Source organism: Phyllostomus discolor, chromosome 13 (genome assembly GCF_004126475.2).
Source record: "Phyllostomus discolor isolate MPI-MPIP mPhyDis1 chromosome 13, mPhyDis1.pri.v3, whole genome shotgun sequence".
NCBI lineage: Eukaryota > Metazoa > Chordata > Mammalia > Chiroptera > Phyllostomidae > Phyllostomus > Phyllostomus discolor.
This window is the reverse complement of record NC_040915.2, coordinates 1,617,205-1,642,959: the sequence shown is the minus strand read 5'-3', so window position 1 is coordinate 1,642,959 and position 25,755 is coordinate 1,617,205. Positions and strand designations below refer to the sequence as shown.

The window sequence follows — 25,755 nt, the reverse complement described above, 5'->3', positions numbered from 1 at the left end:
CACATATATATGTTTGTCTTCCCACCACTTGCATTGGTCTCGCTACCATTACTGCTGTGTTCTGTCATAACATTTGGAACATACAGAAAAGCAAGCGAAGGGTGGAGTTTCATCCTTACGCACTAAACAGACATTCTGGACAACGCATTCTTGGCAATGGAACTTGGATGTTTATTAGACATGGTAGAGAAAGTTCTCGGTATGCATTATAAAAAGGACAGCCAGATAGACAGCACACTGTTGAAAAGGTTATACAATTCTGTCCATGGCTTGTTGTACCTCGCCCAAAGTTGTGGAGAGCAGTGGTTTCCGTTCTGTTCACCAGCATACTTCCAGCTGCGTACAACTGGCTTAGTGCACACACTTTCGGTGAATGGCTGGAGCGGAACCTCCCCTTCCCTACCGAAGACCCGGGAACCCAGGACTCTGAGAAACACGGCGGCCGCCAAGTTCGGAAGCAGGGTCTAGGGACCCGCAGACTCGCCAGTGCCCCGCCAAGCGCAGAGAACTACACTTCCCAGAATCCTCGGGTCCTGGCATGGACTACACTTCCCAGAGTGATTAGCGGCCGTCCCTGCCCAGCCCCCTGCCCCGCCCCTCCTGGACCTGCCGCCCCAGTGAGAGGCTTCCCCGGCCGGAGACCTTCGGGAGTCTCGACGGGAGGCCGCCCTCCGGCCGGGGAAGTTCCGGAGTCCTCCTCCCGCGGAGGCACGACCCCGGCAATACCCGAGGCCTGGGAAAGGTGAGCGGTGGAGGGTTGGCGGGGTGAGGGAGGGAGGACCGGGGCCTCGGGAGGATGCGCGGCGGCACAGGCCCGAGAAGCACGAGCGGGGCCTTTGTGGGCGCGAGTGGGCCAAGCGCCGGGCACCCCAGCTCTGTCCGGCTGCCCCCCTGGAGCTGCCCTGCAGGCGGGCCCTTGAATGCGGCACTTCGCCCCCGTTGCCCCAGGCCCCAGCTCCCCTCCGTCTTCCTCTCGACCATTCCCAGCTCGCTCCCTCCGGACCCCTGCCGCCCGGCCCCTGCCGGCCTTTGAGTCCCCTGCCGGCCCTTGAGAGGAAAGGTGTTTCCTCCCCTCCCAGCGGCCGCTGACCTGCCAAGGGAGCCAACGGGCCGAACGATCTCTTTTCCGCGAGAAGTGAATTTCTGACTTCCCCCAATGGCAGAGTCGGGACTTTGACCCGGGTCTTTGTTTTCTTTGCCCACTGCTCCTAAAGCAGCCCCCTCCCCTCCCTGGGGAAGCGGATGTTTACCCTTTTCGAAGCAGTTTTGGGTAAACCTCTGGAAATTGAGTCCTTGACAGGAGGGAGGGGCCCTGGGTGGGAAAAGCGTGTGGGGGAGAAAGTTGTCGCCAGCGCGCTGAGGCCAGAGAGGACGCGCCTGAGCCGCGGTGGGAGTCCCAGGCGTCGTGGCTGGCTGTGTGAGCGCGCGCTGCTCCCACTCCGCCCTCAGTTTCCTGGTCTGTGAAGTGGGGGTGCTGAAGGTGCCCGCAGCGCTGGGGGACTGAACGGGGCAGGCGGGCTTGGCTCGCAGCGAGGCCCCAATTGGCTGCTGCTGCTGCTGCTGCTGCTGATCGGTGTTAGGTCCTCTCCGAGCCAGGGGAAGGTTGGCACCCGCACCAGCTGGCCCAGCCCTTCTCCCTGGTCCTGCTTGCTCCTGGTTCCTCCTGAGGTGTCTCTCGGAGGGCATGTGGGGCATCCTCAGGTGGTCTAAGGATTTGAGAGCTGCTGATTCTGGGGGCGGAAAGTGGAAGGGGCGTCTCTCTCCTGGCTCCCGTTCTCTTCTCACAGGTCTGCCTTCTGCAGGTTCTGCCCGTCCTCAGGGGGAAGAGCAGCGAAGGAGGACATGGCTCCTGAGCAGAGGGAAGCAAGCTGTCAGGTGAGTTCACTGTGTCTCAGGTCTTAGGGACAGGTTGCTGTTGTTGTTTATTTGTTTTTGTTTGTTTTCCGTTTTCGCTCACACTGAAATTCTCTACCCAGTGCAGCCTCCCCCAGGGTTTGGAACCCAAGTCCTTTTTCCTTCGGAGAGTTGTTCCACCCTGGAGGATGGTGCGTTCTGTGGTGAATGCTTGCCTCCTCCCCCAATCCATGTCTAGCAGTCCCCTTTTCTTTCTGAAATAGACATACTTTTTTGCATTAATCTCAACTCAGTGCATGATTACTAATTTGACAGGTAAGATGCCACACACCTTATATCACTTGGGGCAGAACAAACATCACACTCCACAGAGTTGCTTCCTGGCCCTACCTCCTTAGCTCACCCACACCTCTCTCCCTACCCTTGTCAGGAATACTTTCCTTTTTCTTGCTACCCCTAAGAGCCCTGGTGATACCTTCCCCAGGCTTCTCCAATCCATAGTTTTAGTTTTTTACTCCCTCTTAACTTTGCAGATTGTGTGCCTTGCTTCTGCAGCTCTTGAAAACTGATCTTGACCAGCTACTTTCATCTTTCTGTGTGGGAATGAGGGAGGGGCCCCATACTGTGAGCCAGGGCTTGAATGCCTGATTGCCCTGTTGGAAGGGACACTGTTGGAAGGCACAGGGTTGGAGGTCTGTTGGCTCCTCAGGAAGCAGCAGGGAGGGTCTCGTGGGATGTTGGCAGTGGAAAGGCAGTGTGCACAGTGGTTAGAAAGTGGGGCTTTTGGGTCAGATGGCTGGGTTTGAACCCATGTCCTCTGCTGCCATTTATGAGCATTGGGCAAATACCTCCACTTCTCCTTCTCTGGTTCTTCACCTGTAAAATGGGCACAGGGATTGGAAACTTTAGATCAAGGCCGGGCAAAATATGTGGTTGTCATGGTAGCCGAACCACATTTCTCTAGCAACAATAGCATTAGTATCCATAGAGAGAAACTGCTTTGCAGTGTCCCTAGGACTTAGAGGATGCTTGTCCTTTCTTCACTCTTCTTCATCTAGCTATAACAGGTAAAGCTGGGCCCTGTCCTGGGGGCTTTACCTTTGTTCCCATTCTCACAGCAGCGCAAGTCAAGCAGCCTGAATTCAAACCCAGGTACGTGGCGCTCTGCATTCCCACTTGCTGTCCCCCAGCCACTGCTCTGGTGAGCTTTCAGAACCAGGGCAGGCCCAGCCCTGTACTGCTAGGCCTCTGGACCCACAGCATCTGGTGGTGTTTGACCTTAATTGACTGCAGCTAGTGCCTCCCACTGCACAGGTGGGCCACTTGCTCCTGAGGCTTTGCCATCCATTCCGACAGAGCCACGTCACTGTCTTGCCCAGAATCTTCTCCCCCCTGCATGTGAGTGAACCCCGTCCTTCATTCTCCCTAACTTTGCCCACTGCCCTAACGTCAGTACTGCCTGGACCGGGTGGAAAACTCACTGACAGGACACTGATGACCAGGGAGAGAGTACACTGAGTACTGGATTAAAAAGAAAAAGAAAAACATTAATGATTGTCCTGCCTCTGTCACCAATAAGTGAGGTGGCCTGAGTGTTGATTGCCCTGGACCTGGCGTCCCTCTCTCTAAAGGGGAGGGCTGAAGGCAAAGGCGGCCTTCAGTCTTTTCCAGCCACACTTTTTCTGTCATTGCGCAAGTTACTTCATGGGTTTTTCTTCTCTACCAGTTGGATTGTAAGTTCTTTTGAGGACAAGACCATTTTTTGTATTCCCGCATATGCCAGTAAATTACCTCATTACATGTATTGCTTGCACACTCATTTTAAAAATTCAGAGAATAAAAAATACATGTATAAGGAAAAAATTAAAATCACTCTTACCCACCCTGGCTGGTATGGTTCAGTGGACTGAATGCCAGCCTGTGAACCAAAGGGTCACCAGTTCGATTCCCAGTCAGGGCACATGCCTGGGTTGTGGGCCAGGTCCCCAGTAGGGGGCATGTGAGAGGCAACCACACATTGCTTCTCTCCCTCTCTTTTCCTTCTCTTCCCCTCGCTAAAAATAAATAAATAAATAAAATTTTTTAAGGTCACTGTTACCCTAACATCTGGAGATCATCATTATCGCCCCTTTGGTGTGCATCCCTTGGAATCATTTTTATGAACCTTTATCTATGTATATATGTACATATGTTTGTATTTTACCATTTTAACTTTTTATTGTGCAAAAAGATACATAAAATTTACCACTTAAACCCTTTTTGAGTGTATGATTCAGTGGCATTCGGCACATTCACGTTGTTCTGTAACCATCACCACCCTTCCCCTCCAGTAAATGGAGGATCTCATTGATTTGCTAACCTGTGAGGTGGGTGCTGATGGGCGGTTCTGCAGAGTGGATTAGAAGGGCGCCTTGGACACTCACCTGGGTTGGGTGTCCAATTCCATCTCTACCACTGAGCAGCTATATGTGTTGATTTATAATATAAAATACATATTTGGTCTTTATCCCAGTTTCTGACACATAGCTTCCAAAGCACTTCTAATTCCCTAAGTGATTGGTAATACTTGGGTTTTTTATCTGAAATAACTTTAAGGCAATAAAGATGAAATTGTTGTGTTTCGTTATTCCTAACCAGCCCTTTCAGTCACACCAGACTTGACATGAATGAGGTGACCTGAGGACTGGGGCTGGTTGCCAGACAAACCAACCCTGATTAAAAGGTTGGGACTTTCAGCCTTCCGCCCCATGGCCTGCCTGTGTGATGATTTCGTCAGTCATGCCAGTGATTTAATCCATCGTGCCCTCCTAATGAAGCCTTCATAGAAACCCAAAGGGACCAGGTTCAAGAGCTGCTCAGTTGGTGGAAGTGTCACCCAGCAGCACTTGAGGTCCTGTGCCTACTGCTGCCATCTGGGCAAGAATTCCAGAGGCAGAGGTTTGGTGCTAAAGGAAAGGGGTCTTTATTCAAGAGCAGTTACTGAATCCTGTCGAGTCACAGCTTCAATCACTTAAGCCTATACTCCAGCACCTGAGTTCTCCTAGCTTTTCCCTGTTAGTTTTTAGTTCTTTTGTTTCTATAGGGTTAGTTTACAAACTAGAAACAATGTAATGTACAGAAACTATGCAATTTTGGAACAATGGAAGGCTTCTGACTCAGAGCCCGTCTCCTCTAGAACACCCAAAGAATAACCCTGCCACTCTCTGCCGGGCCAGCCCAATCCTAGGCTGTGCCTGGAGTTCCCTCCCATCCAAAATACTGTCTGTTGGGAAATGCAGGCAGCTGCAGCACCATCATCCAGGCGTCCTCAAGGAAGAAGAGCCTAGAGTCTAAGGCTGAGAGCCAGCTCAAGAGTCAGAGCTCTCCCTGAGCCACAGAGCCAGCCCTCTTTTTATTTCCATCGGCTCTAGAGGCATTCAGCCTCTCAGCCAGTTCTGTCCTAGACTGTCCACAATTTTCTCGCAAACTCCGATGGCCCTCCCTGCTTCTCCCAGGTGATCTGAGTTCTCTTAATCAGATCTCTGATTCAAATGGAGATTCTGGGACAGTGGCACATCTCCTAAGAGGGTGTGTCAGCTCCAGTCCCCTTTCCCAAAAGCCTGCCCTGTGCATCTCGTTGGCTGTTGCAGCATTATATTCTTTTATAATAAACCAGTAATCTGGTAAATAACTTGTTTTTCTGGATTCTGTGAGCCACTCTAGCACAGTAACCAAACCTGAGGAGTACGTTGTGGGAATCTCTGAATAAGCATTTTATGATAACCCACCTACCTCCCCACCGCCCCCTTCTTCACTCTGTGACGGGGTCCTGGTGCGCTGGGGTGGCTTGTCGCGGCAGGTGTCAGTGACGTTCGAGGATGTGGCCGTGCTCTTTTCCCGGGATGAATGGAGAAAGCTGTGTCCATCTCAGAGAAGCTTGTACCAGGATGTGATGCTGGAGAACTACAGTCACCTGGTCTCACTGGGTGAGGATGCTGTCCCCGTGGTGCAGAGTTTAGAAATGGGGTAACTCGGCACCAACTTTTCTGGGTAGAAGCTGTGGGTCATGAGAAACTCTGGCCGAGTTTGGCCTGAGGATTGCATGATTAGCTCTCCAAAAACAAATAGGAAAAACCTTTCCCCTTTATAGGCATGGAACTGCCCCACGGGTGGCACAGTCTGCAGTTACATAGTGGAGATCACCTCCCACTTCAGGCATCATGTTCCCATGTGACTCTTCTGCGTTTGGTGGCTCAGCTCCCAGCAGAAAGTGTTCCTCAGCCTTCTTCACTGACCTGCCACTTGCCTTTCCCAGTTCTCTTTTCCAGTCCAGAAACTGGGGTGACTTAGCACCTGCTTTCCTGGATAAGAGCTGTGGGTTTTCTACTAAACTTTCACTGAGTTTCACTCAGAGACTGGCCTTACGGGATCTTTACAAGTATATCCTAAAAACACACTGCCCCGTGTACATGGAGTTGCGGCATGTGTGGGAATGGAGGAGGTGGTGTTGATAATCATCCCCTGCACTTTGTAAAATTACACATTAGAAGTTTCTTCATGGTTCAGGCATTATTTCCTTGCAACGATTTTTTTTTTTGTGGTTTCTTTGCCCTTGTCAGTGGGGGGACTTTGTTCAGTCCCCGGACCCTCCCCATACCCACCACCTGCCTTTCCCACAGTTTCTGTAACATATTCGGCTTTTTTTTTTCAACCACTCTTCGGTCAAGGGTCATACATAAATAGACAGTAGTCTCGACTTTGCCTGTGACCTAAAGCTTGCTGACCACTGCCATCACAAAAGGGAATGAGGGAGTATTTTCTCCTTTTAAACAAGCTCCTTGGTACATGGTCCTTTCCATAGATGCCTGCTAGCGAATTTTATTTCAGTCTATACACGTAATGCATTCTACCTTCTGTAGGAAGCCAGTGGCACCCTCTGAATCAAGGCTGCATGTTTATGTTGTTTCCCTACTATACCACTAATTATTACATGGCCACGCCCTGCAAGTCCCTTCCTTTCCCTAACATACCTTTCATGTCATGGGGACACAACTTGAGCACCCCACTGAAGCTTTTGTGCCCTCCCCTCAGTTTTCCACTCAGATCTGGGATAGCTCTTTGTAGCAAAACAAAACCAAGTCTTTTCCTTTTTGTCTGTGAGCAGGACTCCCATTTTCCAAACCCAAAGTGATCTCCCTGTTGCAGCAAGGAGAAGAGCCCTGGAAGGCAGAGGAGGAACGTCGCAGACACGCCTCTCCGGGTGAGTGAGGCTGAGGGGCCCAGGCATCCCAGCAGGCAGCCAGCAATCTGGCGAGTGGAAGGTGTGGCATGGGAACGACAGTCGGGAAAGTGTCCCCAGGGTCCTCATTCCACAGGAAGTGCTGGAGAGGGATGCTCAAGGCACTGAGGGATGCACTGAGGGATGCACTGAGGGACCCCAGACACGAGTGTCCTCTTTTTCCCCAGTAATCACTTCACAAATGAATCCATCAGGGTCTCTCTTCTCGCCCTTTCCTGTTTCAGAGGAGGGCAGCATTCTCATATGTTCATTCTGCAAACATGGTATGTTGAAGCACTCGCCAGTAGTTCGTTCTGACTGAGGCCTAAAGTGTGTGCTTGGGGGAACATTGAGACGAGGAGAGAAGCAACTTTAGGAAGCTTGTCAGGGGCTCTGTTATAACGTGCTTTGGCACAGTGGTTAGAGATGTGAGCCATCCAATGGGCGACCGCAGAGGAGTTTAAGCAGAAGAATGACATGGTCCTTGATACTTTAGAGAAGTTGGTCTGAATGAGAAACAGTCAAACGTCCTTCAGTAAAGGCACCACTGAAGCTGCGGTCTGTCCCTGCTCTGCCACACGGTCAGAAAGAGAGCACCAGGTGTGAACAGAGCTCCCCCCACAGCACAGCAAGTTCTGGAGCATTGCTGTGGCGTGTCAGCATTTGTGTTTGAAGAAAAGTATGTGGGTGTATGTCTACAATATAACATGCAGGTAAGTACAGAGAGGACAACTAAGGGCATAGCTTAGCTGGTAACCGTTACATTTGGAAGGGGATCGAGAATGGGCAGGATAAAAGGGGACTTCATGTACATGAAATCTGTTGATTTTCACATGGAGAATGATCCATGAAGTTCTTAGCAGCTTGATATTAGTAAGAATGAGCAGTTTGGAAGCACTGCAGGGGATGGATTTGAACTGAGGCAAAACTAGACGCGGGGAGTTCCCAGAGACTCAGGCACAAGGTGTAACTGGGCCTGGAAGGAGGCGTGCAGCGGGGTTCAGAAGGGAATGGGAAGGGTCCCTTGTTAAGGGTACAGGGCGAGTTTTGTGTGGCGTGGGCCCATTTGAGATGAGATTGAGATACTCTGGCAGACACTGCCCACAGGCAGTTTAGGGCACACCCGGTTGGAACTCAAAGGTCAGGGAGCCATTAGTGCAGAGGTGGCATCGGAGGCCCTGAGCTGACCAGGCAAGGGAACAGAGCAAAAGACAGCATCCTGGGAACATCGATGAGGTGGGTTGGGAAGGAAGCATCGGGAGAGGAAGGGGAGAAGCAGCTGTGGTGGAAGCTGGGGACAGAAGGATGCAGGCCCTGCACCGTCTAGTGGGAGACACATGCTGGGGAACCGAGCACACACAGTGTGCGGGGTGGCAGGTTCTGGCCTGGACCTCCTGGGAAGGTACAGAGTGCTGAGAACGCAGAGCAAGGGGTGTGGGTGGCCAGGCTTCCCTGAGGATGTGGAGTATTTCTGACTGGGAAAGAATGTGTGTGCTCGTCCAGAGCCAGGGGCCAGGTTTTGCAGACTGGAGCGAGCAGAGCGGAGGGTGTCAGTCCTGCTGTTGGATGCGGGCTGAGCCAGGCCGACAGCCAGAAGGAGCAAAGAAGCAACCCTTCCCCTCTGGCGCCTCAGGCCCTCTGCTCTGAATGGGTGTCTCCTTTCCCGAGTGACATAAGCCTTCTTTGGATGAAATGAACAGGACATGAGACTGGCTACGTGCAGATGGGACTGGGCTTTCATTATTTTCAGGCTAGCCATCTGGGAGCAACCCTGGCATTTTTATTCCCTCTCAGCACCCAGCCTGCAGAACATCAGCAAGTCCAGTCCTGTTAGTATTTCCGTAATGGTGTATCCTGGTGAAATCATCCGCACCCGCACCCCTTTCTCACCTGCCTACCTACAGTGTCCCCCTAAATGGTTTCCCTTCTTCCTGCTTCCACTTGTGCCCCACCCCTCTGTCCTCTGTGCAGTGGGTAACTTGAGCATGCATTTTCCCTGTGGCTTTCTGTCATGAGAGGATTAAAATTCCAAAGTCCTTGCTATGGCATATAAGGCCTTAACATGATTGGCCCCTACCTTCTGCTTCGGTCTCCTTTACACTTTTGGCTCTTGCTTATGCACCTGAGCAATGCAGGTTCTTTGCTGGTCCTCTGAAGTCACCACACTTTTGTGTTCTGTTTTGTTTGCCAGGGAAGCCTTTCTTCACATATCCACATGGCTTTTATTATTTACTTATTTATTATCTGTCACTTCATTTCCCCCCTTCCCCTCAACACTCAAGCACACATTCCAAAGTGTAAGTTCCAGAACTCTGTCTAAAGTCATCACATTGTCTACATTCCCTAGAATGTTACCTGGCCCATGGTAGGCCCTTAATAACTATTTGTGAATTGAAAGGATGTCTACAGCACATGCAAAGATAAAGAAATGTGAAAAAGCATGGAGTGGTCCAGAAACTGCACATGGTTCAGCATACCTGACAAGAAGCCAGGGGAGGGAGATGACAAAGGTGACCAAAGGTCAGGTTGTGGAACACCTCAATCACCACATTAAGAACTCTGGATCTTGTATTTAAACCATTAAAGATGAGCTGGAGGATCTAACGAAGTTTGCAACATGATGAGATATACTGATTTAAAAAGAGGACTCTAGCTACAGTGTGGAAACTGAATTGGCAGAGAGCAAGACTTAAGACAAGGAGACTGTGTAGGAGACTGTGGGAGACTGCAGTGAAGCGTGGGAAGCAAAACGCCGCAGGTGCCTGTGCCCAGGTGCTCAGGGCTCTAGTGAAGGTGGGCACTAAACTGTAGGCTTTACATACAGGCCTCAGGCAGGATCTCTGACTTTACCTTGTTACAGGCCAGAATCCGAATTGCAGAATTTTACTAAATTTACTAAACCCAAGAACAAGTGTACTCCAATTTTTTATGTGCATGGGACTGACTTCCATACTTTCACCCAATAATATATTGAAATTTGATCATTTAATTTTTCAAGACTTAGATGGAAAAGGAGCTAGGAAGTTGTTGGACAGAAAGTGAAAAACTCCTCTTTCCCTTACAGTAAGTAGTAAAGATATGGGTGCATATAAAATTAATCAAGGAGGGAGTATAGTGTGAAAAAAAACCCGAAACCCTAGGGAATACTAGTTTTAAAGAGGGAACAGGAAAAGTTATTCATGAAGGAAACTGAGAAGTGAGTACTGATAGAAGAAGAAAAAAGGAAAGTACAATACATCGTGCTCACCAAGGAGAAGGCCTGTGTACATAGGTAAGAAAGTTAATGTCAAATAGCAATCTCAAATACAATGAGATACAAAGGGACCCTTTAAGTGGTTACCTCTAACACAGGAGAAAATGTCAAGCTGTGTGCACGACCATTCCCTGTCAAAATTTAATATTCAATGAATTGTGTTCTTACCCAGTTTTAATATTTATTGAAATCAATTCTTTTTCTAAAAGATTTTATTTATTTATTTGTAGAGAGTGAGAGGGAGAGAAACATCAGTGGAATGAGATACATTGATTGGTTGCCTCACCTGTGTCCCCAACTGGGGACCTGGCCTACAACCCAGGCATGTGCCCTGACCAGGAATCAAACGAATGGCCTTTCAGTTTGCAGAACAACACCCAACCCACTGAGCTACACTATTCTGGGCGAAATCAGTTCTTTCTTTACCATTCTATCATGTTAGTTCTTTTTAACCTTTTTGTATTTATACCTACCTTATTCTTTTTGTAAATTTATTTTTATTTTATTGTTTTAGAGAGAGGGGAAAGGAGGGAGAAAGGGGAGAGAAACATCAGTGTGAGAGAAGCATCAATCAGCTGCCTTCTCTAGGTACCCTGACCTGGGGCCGAACCCACGACCCAGGCTTGTGCCCTGACTGGGAATCAAACCCAGTGACCTTTTGGTTTGCGGGACAGTGTACAACCAACTGAGCTACACTGGCTGGGGCTATGCCTACCTTATTCTTGATTTTTGACTCCTTTCTACTTTGCTTGTACTGTCTCATGCTTGATCCCTGAGCAAGCCTGCCTTCCTAGCTTGCGAGTTTTGGCTTCATGTCTACCTGTAACTCCTCTATAGATTAATTCAGTAATGCCCTCCTGTTTGAACTGGCCCTGAAACCCTCCTATCACTGTGTAATGCACTGATCTGTAAGGCAACTTGTGTGTGTATAAAGTTAATATATAAATAATTGAGGCCATTTGACATTTTTCAAATTAGGAATATATAACTACTTAATAAGGAAGATCAACAAAACTCTTGTATATATTTTGGATGCCTTCAGGAAGACCTGAAGGTAAATAGGGCATGCTAATTTGTTTGTGGAGAACCCTTACAGGAGGAAAGGGTAATATTTAGATACATAATGTTTTTTAAAACACTGGTAAGTGCTATAATAAGGGGAATGAACTATGGAAACTCAGAGTCAAGAAAAGACTCGGAGTTAAGTTTTCAAGTGAATCTGAAGGATACAGAGGAATTTCCATGAGGGAAAGGGAGGAAGCCTTTGCAGGTTAGGAATGATTACATAGAGAAGAGAGATGTCGTGAAGATAATGTAAGAGTCTATCATGGGCTTTGGACTCTGATCTCAGACTGCCTTTCCCAATTCATGCTCCTTCTCTCTATTCCCCAGTTCTCTTGGTCACTCACACTCACCCTCTTGTAAATGGGCTTGTTTTATTACTTTTTTCTACCCTAGTACTTCAGCTCTCATTGATTATTTCTCTGTACTGCTTAAATTTCCTAAAATTTCCCTTTAATTATTTTTGGGCGCAGATAACTAAGAACTTATTTGAATATCATCAATATTTATCTGTTCTATACAATTTGGTTTCTATAGCCAAATGCTATATCACATGAAACATCTTGGGTTTTTTCCCCCTCCAGGACAGAAGAGCAGTAATAAAACTACCAAGTCAACTCAAACGCAAGATTCTTCATTTCAGGAGCTGGTAATGAAAAGATCCAAAAGTAATGGACCCTGGGACTTCAAATCAGAAAATCCCTGCACATATGAAAACAGATTAGAGAGAAAGCAGAAGAAAAATGAGAGTGTTCAGATATTTTCAGTCACCCAGAAAAACATTCCTACTGTAGAAAGAAGACATAAAAATACTGAATTTGGCCAAGGCTTCAGCCCAAAGTCAGTACTTATTAGGCAACAGATGGTTTCTAGGGAGAAAACACCACCAAAATGTGAAATACAAGGAAACAGCTTCATAAAGAATTTAAATTTACTTAATCAACCAAAAAGCAACACAGCAGAGAAACGCTATAAATGTAGTATATGTGAGAAAACCTTTATTAACACTTCATCCCTTCGTAAACATGAGAAAAACCATAGTGGAGAGAAATTATTTAAATGTAAAGAATGTTCAAAAGCCTTCAACCAAAGTTCAGCTCTTATTCAACATCAAATAACCCATACTGGAGAGAAACCCTATGTATGTAAAGAATGTGGGAAAGCCTTTACCCTTAGTACATCCCTTTATAAACATCTAAGAACACATACTGTGGAGAAATCCTACAGATGTAAAGAATGTGGTAAATCTTTCAGTCGAAGGTCAGGCCTTTTTATACATCAAAAAATCCACGCTAGAGAAAACCCCTATAAATATAATCCAGGTAGGAAATCATCTAGTTGCAGCACATCTCTTCCTGGGTGTCAGAGAATTCATTCCAGAAAGAAGTCCTATTTATGTAATGAATGTGGCAACACCTTCAAGTCCAGCTCATCCCTTCGTTATCATCAGAGGATTCACACGGGAGAGAAGCCTTTCAAATGCAGTGAGTGTGGGAGAGCCTTCAGTCAGAGTGCATCTCTTATTCAACATGAGAGAATTCACACTGGAGAAAAGCCCTACAGATGTAACGAATGTGGAAAAGGCTTCACCTCTATTTCACGACTTAACAGACACCGAATAATTCATACTGGTGAGAAGTTTTATAATTGTAATGAATGTGGTAAAGCCTTAAGTTCCCACTCTACACTTATCATTCATGAGCGAATTCATACTGGGGAGAAACCATGTAAATGCAAAGTATGTGGGAAAGCCTTCCGACAGAGCTCCGCCCTCATCCAGCACCAGAGGATGCACACTGGAGAAAGACCCTACAAATGCAATGAGTGCGGGAAGTCGTTCCGGTGCAACTCGTCCCTCAGCAATCACCAGAGAATTCATACTGGAGAGAAGCCGTATCGCTGTGAGGAGTGTGGGATATCTTTTGGCCAAAGTTCAGCTCTGATTCAGCACCGGCGGATTCACACGGGAGAGAAGCCCTTTAAGTGTAACACATGTGGGAAGACTTTCAGACAAAGCTCCTCACGTATTGCCCATCAGAGAATTCACACTGGAGAGAAACCCTACGAGTGCAGTACATGTGGGAAACTTTTCAACCATAGGTCATCTCTTACAAATCATTATAAAATTCACATAGAAGAGAACGCCTAGAAAGTAGACTTACATGTGTGAAAGCCTTAAACCAAAGCTTACGAGAATACATGACAGTGATGGAGTAAATGTGGTGCATACATAAAAAGCCTTTCTACAATTTAGTCATCAGATATTCAATTCCAAGGATAAGTCTTGACTACCTAATAGACCATGAGGAAAGTGGGAAGTGTTCGTGTCTGTCAGACACTATTAAAACAACTTGGAGCGGATTCACAAGAGGAGCACTGACTTCGGGCAGTTGTGAAACAGAAGAGTCCTTTTATCTCGACAGCAGTGTACACTAGATACCATTCGTGATTGTCAGTAATATCTGGGCTGGGGTGGGGTGTGTACACTGGATTTCTCATTTAAAATAAACTGGTAATGCTTGTTAAAATAACATCTTAATGGCATATAAAAGATGTGATCTAAGAAACTATACGTTTTTAGAGAGAAGGACCAAATAAAAGATACAGAGAACTGTAAACTACCTCTCAGTTGCTGGGGTTTGTCCTTTTCCTGACCTGATGTCAAACTTTGTGCATGGATTTCATTTAAAAATAGAAATAAAGGTCCGTTTTCTTCCTTTGTTCTAGTAATTGCAGTGGGTTTGGTATTTTCTACCCAATTTGTAATTCTGTTCTCAGAATATTTTTCTCTAAAGTTATTGTGAAAATACACCTGCCTTACACTGTGAACTTTCATTTTAGATATATCAAGTGGAAAATGAACAATTATTTCAAGTTTAAAGCTATTAATATTTATTTATTTATTTGCAACAGAGGAACTGGCAAAAGTTTAATGAACCTTAACATCTGTGCCAAAATACTGAAAGGTGCAGCAATAGTTTCATGATATAAGAAATATGTTATCCTTACTTGGTGTTCTATAGTGTCAATTTCAGGAAAACAAAAGGAGCACTTAGAAACAACTCAGTAGTTGCTTTTTGTGTTTTTGTTTTTAATCTCAGCTTTGAGGCAGATACTATACTGCATGGCTGGGAGGTTTAAGAAGACATAGGCTTTCAGGAAACCATGAATTGGGGGAAGTGGTGGGGAACTAGCAGATGAGTAAGCAAATTATTATGTCACAGTATGTAAATACGACTTTTAGCAGGCAAATAGGTAATTTGGGACAATATATTGCAATACAAGAATGTGGAGGTTGCACAGAATGAAGAAAGAGGAAATTGAACCTAGCCCAGCAAACCTGGAAATGTGAGGTGATGCTTTCCAGAGGCGTGGCACCTGAGCCAGGGTTTGAAAGAAGAATAACTTTCCAGAGGGGGGGATAAGCATTTCATATAAGGAGAAACTGCATGTGTAATGACACCTTTGTGAAAACTCAAGTGGAACAAATGAGCAAGAGAAGGACATGTTAAAAGTTGAGCAGAAGGCAAAGGCCACATAATAAAAGACCTAGTTGCCATGCTGAGCAGTTTGCATTTTATTCTGAAATTAATGGAATTAAAGGTTTTAAGCAAGGGAAAATGTTGCGCCAACAATGTGGAGGATGAAGAAGGCCAAGTAGGTAAATACTGTATTTGCCTCCTTCCATGGCCACATCAAAATTACAACTGACTCACAGAACAACCACCTTTGAGCTAAGGAGTGAGAGATCCCAGCCTCACATCAGGTCCCCCAGGCTAGGCTGCCAGTGCCAGAAAGAGCCCACAACATGTAGCAGTGAAAATCAGCCAGGACTCTGTCCAAGTGAGATGGAAGACTGCTGCGGCCCTCTTAACAGTTTCGTGTTAAAGGAACATGCACAGACTGACTGCCTGTGGGACTGAATTGCTCTAAGCTCCAGTTCTGGTGCAGCAGACCTAAAGGTGCCAAGGACATAAGGGAGGAAACAATTGTCTGGCTGGAAGGTTGGGATAAAAGGCCAGTTCTGTCCCAGATAGAAGTGCTGGAAGACACCCCTGTTCCTTTGTTAACCCTTCCCCACAAACACAGATAGGTGCCCTAACTGAGTCTTCATCCATTTGGCTAACAAGTGCTCTCCCCACCAGGGTGATTCCCTGAGACTTCACCACACTCAACCCTCCCACCAGCCCAAACCTTTTTCAGTGGTTGTTCCTCAAAAGCTGCTGACATTGTGCCACTCTGGATTTTCCTAAAATCTCTCAAAGGTCCAAAAATCCCAAACAGGCAGTGTCTGGCCTTGGCATGCTCAGTACCTCTTGCTAAGTGGCCCCAAGACTGGCATTAGCAGCAGCTGGCCTCTGTTCACAGCATGGGCAGCTACAAACCTCAGATCACTTTGTAGCTCCTACCAGGTGGCCCCTGGCCAGACATAAGCAGCAACTGACCTGGGTCTGCACCCAGGAAGTTCTCTCATGAGGCCTCAGAGCCAGCACATCTGATGGACAGCTTCAGGCCACACCAGAGCACCACCCAATTACCGCCACAGAAAACATCCTAAGTGTGAACTCTGCAGGCACCAGGGCCCTGCGAAAATGAATTCTGATCCCTGGGGTCAGCTGCTGCACAACAGCTAGACCAGTCTTCACAGCAAGATGGCCTCAGGGTCACCCCACCCACAAAACACCTACTATATAAGGCCACCCTTATATGGGTGGTCCAAGACTGGGAGACAGCAGATCTACCTAACACATAGAAACAAACAGAGAGAGGCAGCCAAAATGAGAAACAAGAGTGTCCCAAATGAATGAACAAAGCAAAACTTTAGAAAGGACTAAGCAAAGGCAAGCAATGTACAAAATGTGGAGTTCAAAACACTGATATATATGGATGCTCAATGAACTTAGGGGAACAGCAGATCATTTCAAGGAGAATATACACAGAGAAACCATAAAAAGGGATGAAGCTGAAATGAATACAATAACTAAAATTAATACATCAGATAGAATCAATAGTTTACATGAGAAAAAAGACCTTTCAAAGCTGCAGTATGAAACATTCAATATCAAAAAATATGGAAACTTGATATAAATCAGAATAGATGAGTATTAACCATTAAAACTGAGATAGGTGATTAACTCAACTATAAAGATACAAAGTTATAAATGTTCTGATTAAAAGATGTAAATGAAAATAAAATAATCATGGCAGAAGTTGTACTTGTTGTCCATACTGTATCTCATCACCATCATTTTCATCACCATAAATCTTTTCACAGAATACTCACCAAATATACCAGGAGTATTTTCTAGTCTGTGAAGGATAGGGGTTAGCTCTTCCTTAAATGCTCCAGGAGTATTTTCTAATTCTAAAATTGCAAATGAATTTTAAAGTGCTAGGGTAAAATACTGCAATAAGATAAAACTTGTTAGTTAACTTATTACAGAAATTATTAAAGCTCTAAAGTGCCTTATGCTTTTACAACTTAAAACAAGCTGTAAGTGATCCAATGGAGAAAAAAATTCCTTTTCCTTGTGCACTTTTTCTCATGAAAGAGTCTTGCTTAGAAGACTTGCAAGTAAAATCCCTTTCAGATAAAACATCAGAAACAATATACATTTTTTTTTTGCAGAAATTTACTCATTGAGTTGAGTTAATGAGCAAAATGCCCTGATTTGGGTAAATTATACAAATGCAAATTTTAATGAATGTGCAAAAGTCCAAACCATTTATTCAAAGTTGAAACAAAATCTAGAGGGTTTTATGGAATGTGTTGGTGGTCCTACCCATATTTTGAATTTTTGCATAATTCTGTACAGACATGTGATATCCTTTCTGTTGATATTGCTGTAACTAATTCAGCATTTAAACATTTAAGTTAAAGGGTTTTGTGATTTGGTTTGCATTGAATAATCTTCAATTCTCCAGCATTCAAAAACTTGGTTGGACTTCCAGTTTTAGCTACAACATATAAACAGCATGGAAGTCATCACTCCTGACAATGAGAAAAATCTGGACAGCTGAAAACCAATGGCTTTTATCTTCTTGAGAACTGAAGTTGCTGGGTACACAGAAACCCTGAAATCTGGAGAGATGGGCACACCCAGAAGACAGTCAAGATCTGCTTAGCTGGAATAGAAGCCACTGCAGTAATAACCTAATACAAATGTGTAAACATTAATTTTGTTGAATTGCTAAAGGTTGAGTGAGAACTAGCTTGAAAGTGAGAAATTCTTGGGGGCCATAGTTTTAATGGATCTCCCATTTCCATCTCCATTAGCTCTGAAATCCCTTCATATTTACATGGTGGTGATCTGAAAAATACCCCCTCAGGGTTCTAGCAAGGAAAGGATAACCGTTGTGAGACATGCCCAGTGTCATCTTTACCACAAAGGGCTACTCTCCACGGTAGCATGAGGCCCAGAGCAAGTTCTCCCTTCTGTCTGAGTAGGGGGAAGACAATGGCTTGCCCACTGGCCAACAAGACTCCAATTTCTTGGTGTCTCCATGTGTATATTTGGGTTTGAATGGCACCCAGTCAGTCCCATGCACATTTTTCTAGAACTCTTTTATCATACTAATATATATGTAACAAAGTTTAATATCTTAACCATCCTTAAGTGTCCAGTTCAGTGGCACTAAATACAATTATATTGTTTTACAACCATCACCAGTACCCATCTTCAGAATTTTTCATCAACCCAAACTGAAACTCTTTACCCATCAAACAATATCCATTACCCCTCCCTTCAGGCCGTGGTGACCGCCATTACACTCTCTGTATCTATAAACTTAACTATTCCTAGTTAACCTCATATATATGGAATCATACAGTATATGTCCTTTTGCGTGTGGCTTATTTCACTGAGGATGGTGTTTCTAGGGTTCGTCGATGTTGTAGCATGTATCAGAATTCCTTTTTAAGGCTAATAATATTTAATTGCATGTATATACCACATTTTGTTTATCTCCTTGCCTATTGTTTTTCATAACTTTTAAACTTTATTTTTCATTTATAGTTCACATTACTATTTTATATTAGTTCTACATGTATAGCATATTGGTTAGACAATCGTGTAGTTTACAGAGTAGTCCCCCTGATGTGTAAAGTACCCATCTGGCATGGTACACAGTTATTAAAATATTATTGATTATATTCCCTGTACTGTACTTCACATTTGCATAATTATTTTGTAACTACCACTTTGTACTTAACCCTTCCATCTTCTCCACCCAGCCCACAATGCCCCTTATGCTTCTGTTACTGTTGTTCATTTATTTTGTTCTTTAGAGTCCACATTCAATCATGCGGTACTTGTCTTTCTCTGACTTATTTCACTCAGTACCCTCTAGGTCCATCCATGTTGTTGCAAATCGTAAGATTTCATTTTTTATAAGTGATTCATATTTCATTGTATGCACGCACCACAACATTTTTATTCACTTATCTATCCATGGGCACTTGGGCTGCTTCCATATCTTAGCTATTGTAAAGAATGCTGCAGTGAACATAGGGGTGCACATATTCTTCTGAATTAATGTTTTGGGCTTCTTCGGGTATATACCCAGAAGTAGACAGAAGATACTCTCCAATGATACATCCCATAAGCAGTCAAGTGTAGAGTGCTGCAGCCATTGTGGAAAACAGTATGGAGTTTCCTCAAAAAATTAAAAATGTAACTTCCCTTTGACCCAGCAGTTTCACTTTTGGGAATATATCCTAAGAATCTGAAACAACATTTCAAAAGAATGTATGCACCCCTATGTTCCTAGCAGCATTATTTACAGTAGCCAAAATCTAACCCAAGTGCCCATCGGTAGATGAATTGAAAAACCTGTAGTACATTTACACAATGGAATACTACATGGGTGATTAGTGATAAGTATTTTTTCACATGTCTATGGGCCATCTGTATGTCCTCTTCAGAGAAGTGTCTATTCAAGTCCTTTGCCCGTTTTTAATTTTTTATTAATATATTTTATTGATTATGCTACTACAGTTGTCCCATTTCCCCCCCTTTATTTCCCTCCTCCCTGCACACCCCTCCCACCCACATTACACCCCCCTGGCTTAGTTGATGTCCATGGGTCATATATATGTTCTTTGGCTCTTACCTTTCCTATACTATTCTTAACCCCCCCCCCGCCCCCCGTCTATCTTCTACCTACCATTTATGCTACTTATTCTCTGTACCTTTTCCCCCTCTCTCCCCACTCATTCCCCCACTGATAACCCTCCATGTGACTTCCATTTCTGTGATTCTGTTCCTGTTCTAGTTGTTTCCTTTGTTTTTGTATTTGTTTTTGTTTTAGATTTGATTGTTAATAGCTGTGTGGTTGTTAATTCGGTTAAATGAGTTTGTTGTAATTTTACTCTTCATATTTTTTATCTTTTTTTCTTAGATAAGCCTCTTTAACATTTCATATAATAAGGGCTGGGTGATGATGAACTCCTTTAACTTGACATTATCTGGGAAGCACTTTTATCTATCCTTCCATTCTAAATGGTAGCTTTGCTGAATAGAGTCATCTGGGATGTAGGTCCTTGCCTTTCATGACTTGGAATACTTCTTTCTAGCCTCTTCTGGCCTCTAAGGTTTCTTTTGAGAAATCAGCTGACAGTCTAATGGGAACTCCTTTGTAGGTAACTGTTTCCTTTTCTCTTCCTACTTTTAAGATTCTCTCCTCTTTAATCTTGGGTAATGTAATTATGATGTGCCTTGGTGTGTTCCTCCTTGAGTCCAACTTCTTTGGGACTCTCTGAGCTTCCTGGACTTCCTGAAAGTCTATTTCCTTCACCAGATTGGGGAAGTTCTCCTTCATTATTTGTTCAAATAAGTTTTCAATTTCTTGGTCTTCCTCTACTCCTTTGGTGCCCTGATGATTCGGATGTTGGAATGTTTAAAGATGTCCTGCAGGTTCCTAAGCCTCTCATTTTTTTTTTAAATTCTTGTTTCTTCATTCTGTTCTGGTTGAATATTTCTTTCTTCTGGTCCACACCATTGATTTCAGTCCCAGTTTCCTTCCCATCACTGAATTGTGCATCTGATAGGTTGACTACCTCTTCGTCACTTACTTGTATTTTTTCTGGAGCTTTGATCTGATCTTTCATTTGGGCCATTTTGTTGTTGTCTCAGCAGGCCTGTTACATAGTTAAGGGGTGGTGGAGACTTAGGTTTTCACCAGGGCGGGGCAACTCAGGTTGCCACGTTGTGACACCGTACGTAGGAGAGGGTCTGAGAGCAAACAATGCTGCTTGTTCCACTCTCCACAGATTTCAGTCACTTCCCCTGCTACCCACAAGCAAAGTGGGCCCTTCTGGTGCTGATTCCTGGGTGAGTGGGTTTGTGTACATTTTAGGACCCTGTGGGTCTCCAACCAACTCCCTTGTGAGGCTGGGAGTTTCTCCTGCGGGTGCCTCAACCCCCACAGGTGTTTTCAATCAGAGGTTTGAGGCATTATTTTCCCTCTGGAACCCTGGGTTGTGGGACTGTCTTGCTCCCCAGTTGTTCCTTCCAGTTAATCTGCACACAAATGTGGGGCTGTCCAGTCTGCAATCTGCTGCCTCGCCTTACCCGCCAGCTGCTGCCTTCCGGTGAGTCCTCTCCACCCGTCTCTGCCCCCCCTACCATCTGAATGGATGTTTCTTCTTTAACTCCTTAGTTGTTGGACTTCCATACACTTCAATTTTCTATCAGTTTTGGTTGTTTTTGTTTTTTAAATTTATTGTTGTCCTTCTTTTGGTTGTGCGAGGAGGCACAGTGTGCCTACCTATGCCTCCATCTTGGCCAGAAGTCCCTTTGCCCATTTTTTAATTGGATTGTTTGTCTTCCTGGTGTTGAATTGTGTAAGTCCTTTATATATTTTGCAAATTAACTGCTTATCAAATGTATCATTGGTGAATATGTTCTCCCATATAATTGGGTTCCCTTCTTATTTTGTCGATGATTTCTTTTGCTGTGCAGAAGCATTTTTAATTTGAAGTAGTTTCAATGGTTTATTATTTCTTTTGTTTCCCTTACCCTAGGAGATGTATCGGCAAAAAATATTGCCATGCAAGGTGACTGAAATTTTACTGCCTGTGCTTTCTTCTAGGATTTTTATGATTTTGCAACTTATATTTAAGTCTTTAATGGACCTGGAGAATGGTGTGCTAAGTGAAATAAGCCAGTCAGAGTAAGACAAATAGCATATGATCTCACTTATATGTGGAATATAGTGAACAAAATAAACCGACAAACAAAATAGAACCAGAGGCATGAATACATGGAACAGAATGACATCTCAGAAGGGAGAGGCAGTGGGGAGGGGACTAGAAGAAATTAGCCCAAGAACATATATGCATATCCCATAGACACAGAAAACAATGTGGTGAAGGCCCGGTGGAGGGTGGAGGCTCTGTGGAGGAGGGCAAAGTGAGGGAAATGGGGGACATCTGTAATAGTGTAAAAAAACACAAATAAATATAAAAATTGCTAAGAGTCAGTAGACCTTAAATTCCCTTATGAGAAGAAAAAAAATTCTATGTGGTGATAGATCTTAATTAGACTTATGGCAATCATTTCAAAACATATGCAAATATCAAATCATTATGTTGTATGCCTGAAACCAATATGGTGTATGTTAATTACACCTAAGTTTTAAAAAAGACCAATGTGCATTTGCAACAGGAGTGTCAGTATCTTTAACTGTCCCAAAGTGGAAACAATCCAGCAGTTCATACATACGGAACATACTCACAGAAATATCTCATGTCTTATAAAACATCACCCAGTTAGACCTCTTCACATTCAATGCATATTTAATTAATCTGGATTGCCATCACACCCACTGGACTCTAGTTCAAACTATCATTCTGATAAGTCACCTGTCCAGTCAGTTTAGAGTTTTATGATCTAGGTCATATTTACCACGATCTTCAAATTCTCCTCTTTGCCTTAACAGAATGTGTTATTACAAGTTATTCAAGTGACTGTTTTTAAGAAGTTAATCTCCTATGCAATCATTTCTCTTCATTCTTTTCAAGATGAAAGATTATGTAAGTAAAATTTTACGTGATCTCTTTATCTATATTTCCACTTATGAATATGTATCCATGCATAATAACATATATAAATGCATATGCATATACAGACATATGTGTCATTCAGAGGAGCCATAAAAAGTTTTGCATTATTTATGCAAATGAATGGCTATATATAGTATATGCTCTATGTAACTCTTTTTTTTAATTTTCTCTTTTCAAGTACAGTTTTCTGTCCTTTACTCCCATCCCAGCCCACCCACCCATCCTGCTCCACCTCCCTCCCATTTCCACCTCCCCTAGTTTTTGTCTGTGTGTCCTTTATATTTGTTCCTGTAAACCCTTCCCATTCTCCCCTGAAATTCCCTCCCCTCTCCCCTCTGGTCACTGTCAGCCTGTTCTTTATTTCAGTGTCTTTGGCTATATTTTGCTTGTTTGTTTTATTGTTTATGTTCCTGTTAAAGGTGAGATCATATGGTATTTGTCTTTCACTGTTTGGCTTATTTCACTTAGCATAATGCTTTCCAGCTCCATCCATGCTGTTGCAAAGGATAGGAGCTCCGTCTTTCTTTCTGCTTCATAGAATTCCATTGTGTAAATGTACCATAATTTTTTTTTCTTCAACATAAATGTACCATAATTTTTTGATCCATTCATTTACTGATGGGCACCTAGGATGCTTCCAGCGCTTGGCTATTGTAAATTGTACTGCTATGAACATTGGGGTGCATAGGTTCTTTTGGATTGGTGTTTCAGGGTTCTTATGATATAATCATAAGACCCAGCAATTACACTGCTGGGTCAAAAGGTAGATCCATTTTTAGTTTTCTGAGGAAGTTCCATACTGCTTTCCATAATGGTTGTACCAGTCTACAGTCCCACCAACAGTGCACTAGGGTTCCCTTTTCTCCACAACCTCTCCAACACTTGTTGTTTGTTGCTTTGTTTATGATGGCCATTCTGACTGGTGTGAAGTGGTGTCTCATTGTGGTTTTAATTTGCATCTCTCATAGCTAGTGATATTGAGCATCTTTTCATGTGTCTCTGGATCCTCTGTATGTCCTCCTTGGAGAAGAGTCTGTTCAAGTCCTTTGCCCATTTTTTAATTGGGTTGCTTGTCTTCTTAGAGTGGAGTTGTGTAAGTTCTTTATGTATTTTGGAGATTAAACCCTTGTCTGAGGTATCATTGGCAAATATGTTTTCCCATACAGTTGGTTCTCTTTTTATTTTAATACTGTTTTCTTTAGCCATGCAAAAGCTTTTTATTTTGATGAGATCCCATTTATTTATTCTTTCCTTTATGTCCCTTGCTCTAGGGGACATGTCATTAAAAATGTTGCTGCGTGAAATATATGAGATTTTCCTGCCTATGTTCTCCTCTAGGATTTTAATGGTGTCACAGTTTATATTTAAATCTTTTATCCACCTTGAGTTTATTTTTTAAAACTTTTTTAAAGATTTTATTCATTTATTTTTAGAGAGGGAAGGGGGAGAGAGAGAAAGAAAGAGAGAGAGAGAAACATCAATGTGTGTTTGCTGGGGGTTATGGCCTGCAACCCAGGCATGTACCCTGGCTGGGAATTGAACCTATGATACTTTGGTTCGCAGCCTACACTCAATCCACTGAGCTACACCAGCCAGGGCCACCTTGAGTTTATTTTTGTGTATTGTGTAAGTTGGGGCTCGAGCTTCATTTTTTTGCACGTGGCTGTCCAATTCTCCCAACACCATTTGTTGAAGAGGCTATTTTTACTCCATTTTACGTTGCTGCCCCCTTTGTCAAATATTAATTGACCATAGAGACTTGGGTTTATTTCTGGGCTCTCTGTTGTGTTCCATTGGTCCATGTGCCTGTTTTTATGCCAGTAGCAGGCTGTTTTGATTACAGTGACCTTGTAATACAGTTTAGTATCAGGTATTGTGATCCTTCCTACTTTACTCTTCTTTCTCAAAATTGCAGCAGCTATTTTGGGTCATTTATGGTTCCATATAAATTTTTGAAGTGTTTGTTCTATGTCTGTGAAATATGCCATTGGTACTTTAATAGGTATTGCATTAAATGTGTAAATTGCTTTGGGTAGTTATGGACATTTTGATGTGTTAATTCTTGCAATCCATGAACACTATATGTTTCCATTCGTTTGTGTCTTCCTTGATTTCTTTCTTCCGTGTTATGTAGTTTTCTGATGCAGGCCTTTTACTTCTTTGGTTAGGTTTATTCCTAGGTATTTTATTTTTCTTTTTGCTATATTGAATGGTATTTTTTTCTTGATTTCTGCTTCTGCTGTTTCATTGTTGGTGTACAAAAATGCCTTTGATTTCTGGATATTGACTTTGTATCCTGCAGTTTTGCCAAATTCATTTATTAGATTGAGCAGTTTTTTTGTGGAACCTATAGGATTTTCTATGTACACTATCATGTCATCTACCAGCAATGACAATTTTGCTTCCTTCTTTCCTATTTGGATGCCTTTTGTTTCCTTTTCTTGTCTGATCACTGTGGCTAAAACTTCCAATACTATATTGAATAGAAGTGGTGAAAGTAGACAGCCTTGTCTTGTTCCTGATCTTAGTGGAAAAGTTTTTAGTTTTTGCCCATTGAGTATGATGTTGGCTATAGGTCTCTCATATATGGCCTTTATTATGTTGAGGAATGCTCCCTCTATTCCCACTTTGCTGAGTGTTTTTATCATAAATGGGTGCTGTACCTTATCGAATGCTCTTTCTGTATCTATTGATATGATCATGTGATTTTTGTCTTTGATTTTGTTTATGTGATGTATTACATTTACTGATTTGCGAATATTGTACCATCCTTGTATCCCTGGGATGAATCCTACTTGGTCATGGTGTATGATCTTTTTAGTGTATTGTTGGATGTGGTTTGCCAATATTTTGTTGAGGATTTTAGCATCTATGTTCATCAGCAATATTGGCCTTAAGTTTTCTTTCTTTGTTGTGTCTTTGTCTGGTTTTGGGATTAAGATGATGCTAGCCTCATAAAAAGACTTTGGGATGCTTCCATCTTTTTGGATTTTTTGGAATAGTTTGTGAAGGATAGGGGTTAGCTTGTCCTTAAATGCTTTGTAGAATTCTCCTGTGAAACCATGCAGTCCAGGGCTTTTGTGTGTCGGGAGTTTTTTTTATTACTGCTTCAATTTTATTTGCTGTTATTGGTCTGTTCAGGCTTTCTGCTTCTTCTTCATTGAGTTTTGGAAGATTATATTTTTCTAGAAATTTGTCCATTTCAGCTAGGTTTTCAAATTTCTTGGTGTACAGTTCTTTTTAGTGATTTCTTACAATCCTTTG

At 43.5% G+C, this 25,755-nt stretch overlaps 1 protein-coding gene across 3 annotated transcripts; it reads left to right on the top strand.

Moving 5' to 3' along the window:
* Positions 1–577: 577 nt before the first annotated feature.
* ZNF354A (zinc finger protein 354A) lies at positions 578–14,416 on the top strand. Of its 3 annotated transcripts, XM_036014862.1 has the most exons (5): positions 578–742; positions 1,788–1,875; positions 5,693–5,819; positions 6,998–7,093; positions 12,011–14,416. In XM_036014862.1, exons 2-5 carry the CDS (start codon positions 1,843–1,845, stop codon positions 13,573–13,575), a joined length of 1,821 nt encoding a protein of 606 aa, XP_035870755.1. In that variant the 5' UTR covers positions 578–742; positions 1,788–1,842; the 3' UTR covers positions 13,576–14,416. The 3 variants fall into 3 exon arrangements, with proteins under 3 accessions (XP_035870755.1, XP_035870756.1, XP_035870757.1); XM_036014863.1 differs by lacking the exons at positions 578–742; positions 5,693–5,819 and having other exon boundaries at positions 1,690–1,875; positions 12,011–14,156; XM_036014864.1 differs by lacking the exons at positions 578–742; positions 5,693–5,819; positions 6,998–7,093 and having other exon boundaries at positions 1,690–1,875; positions 12,011–14,156.
* The last annotated feature ends 11,339 nt before the right edge of the window (positions 14,417–25,755 follow it).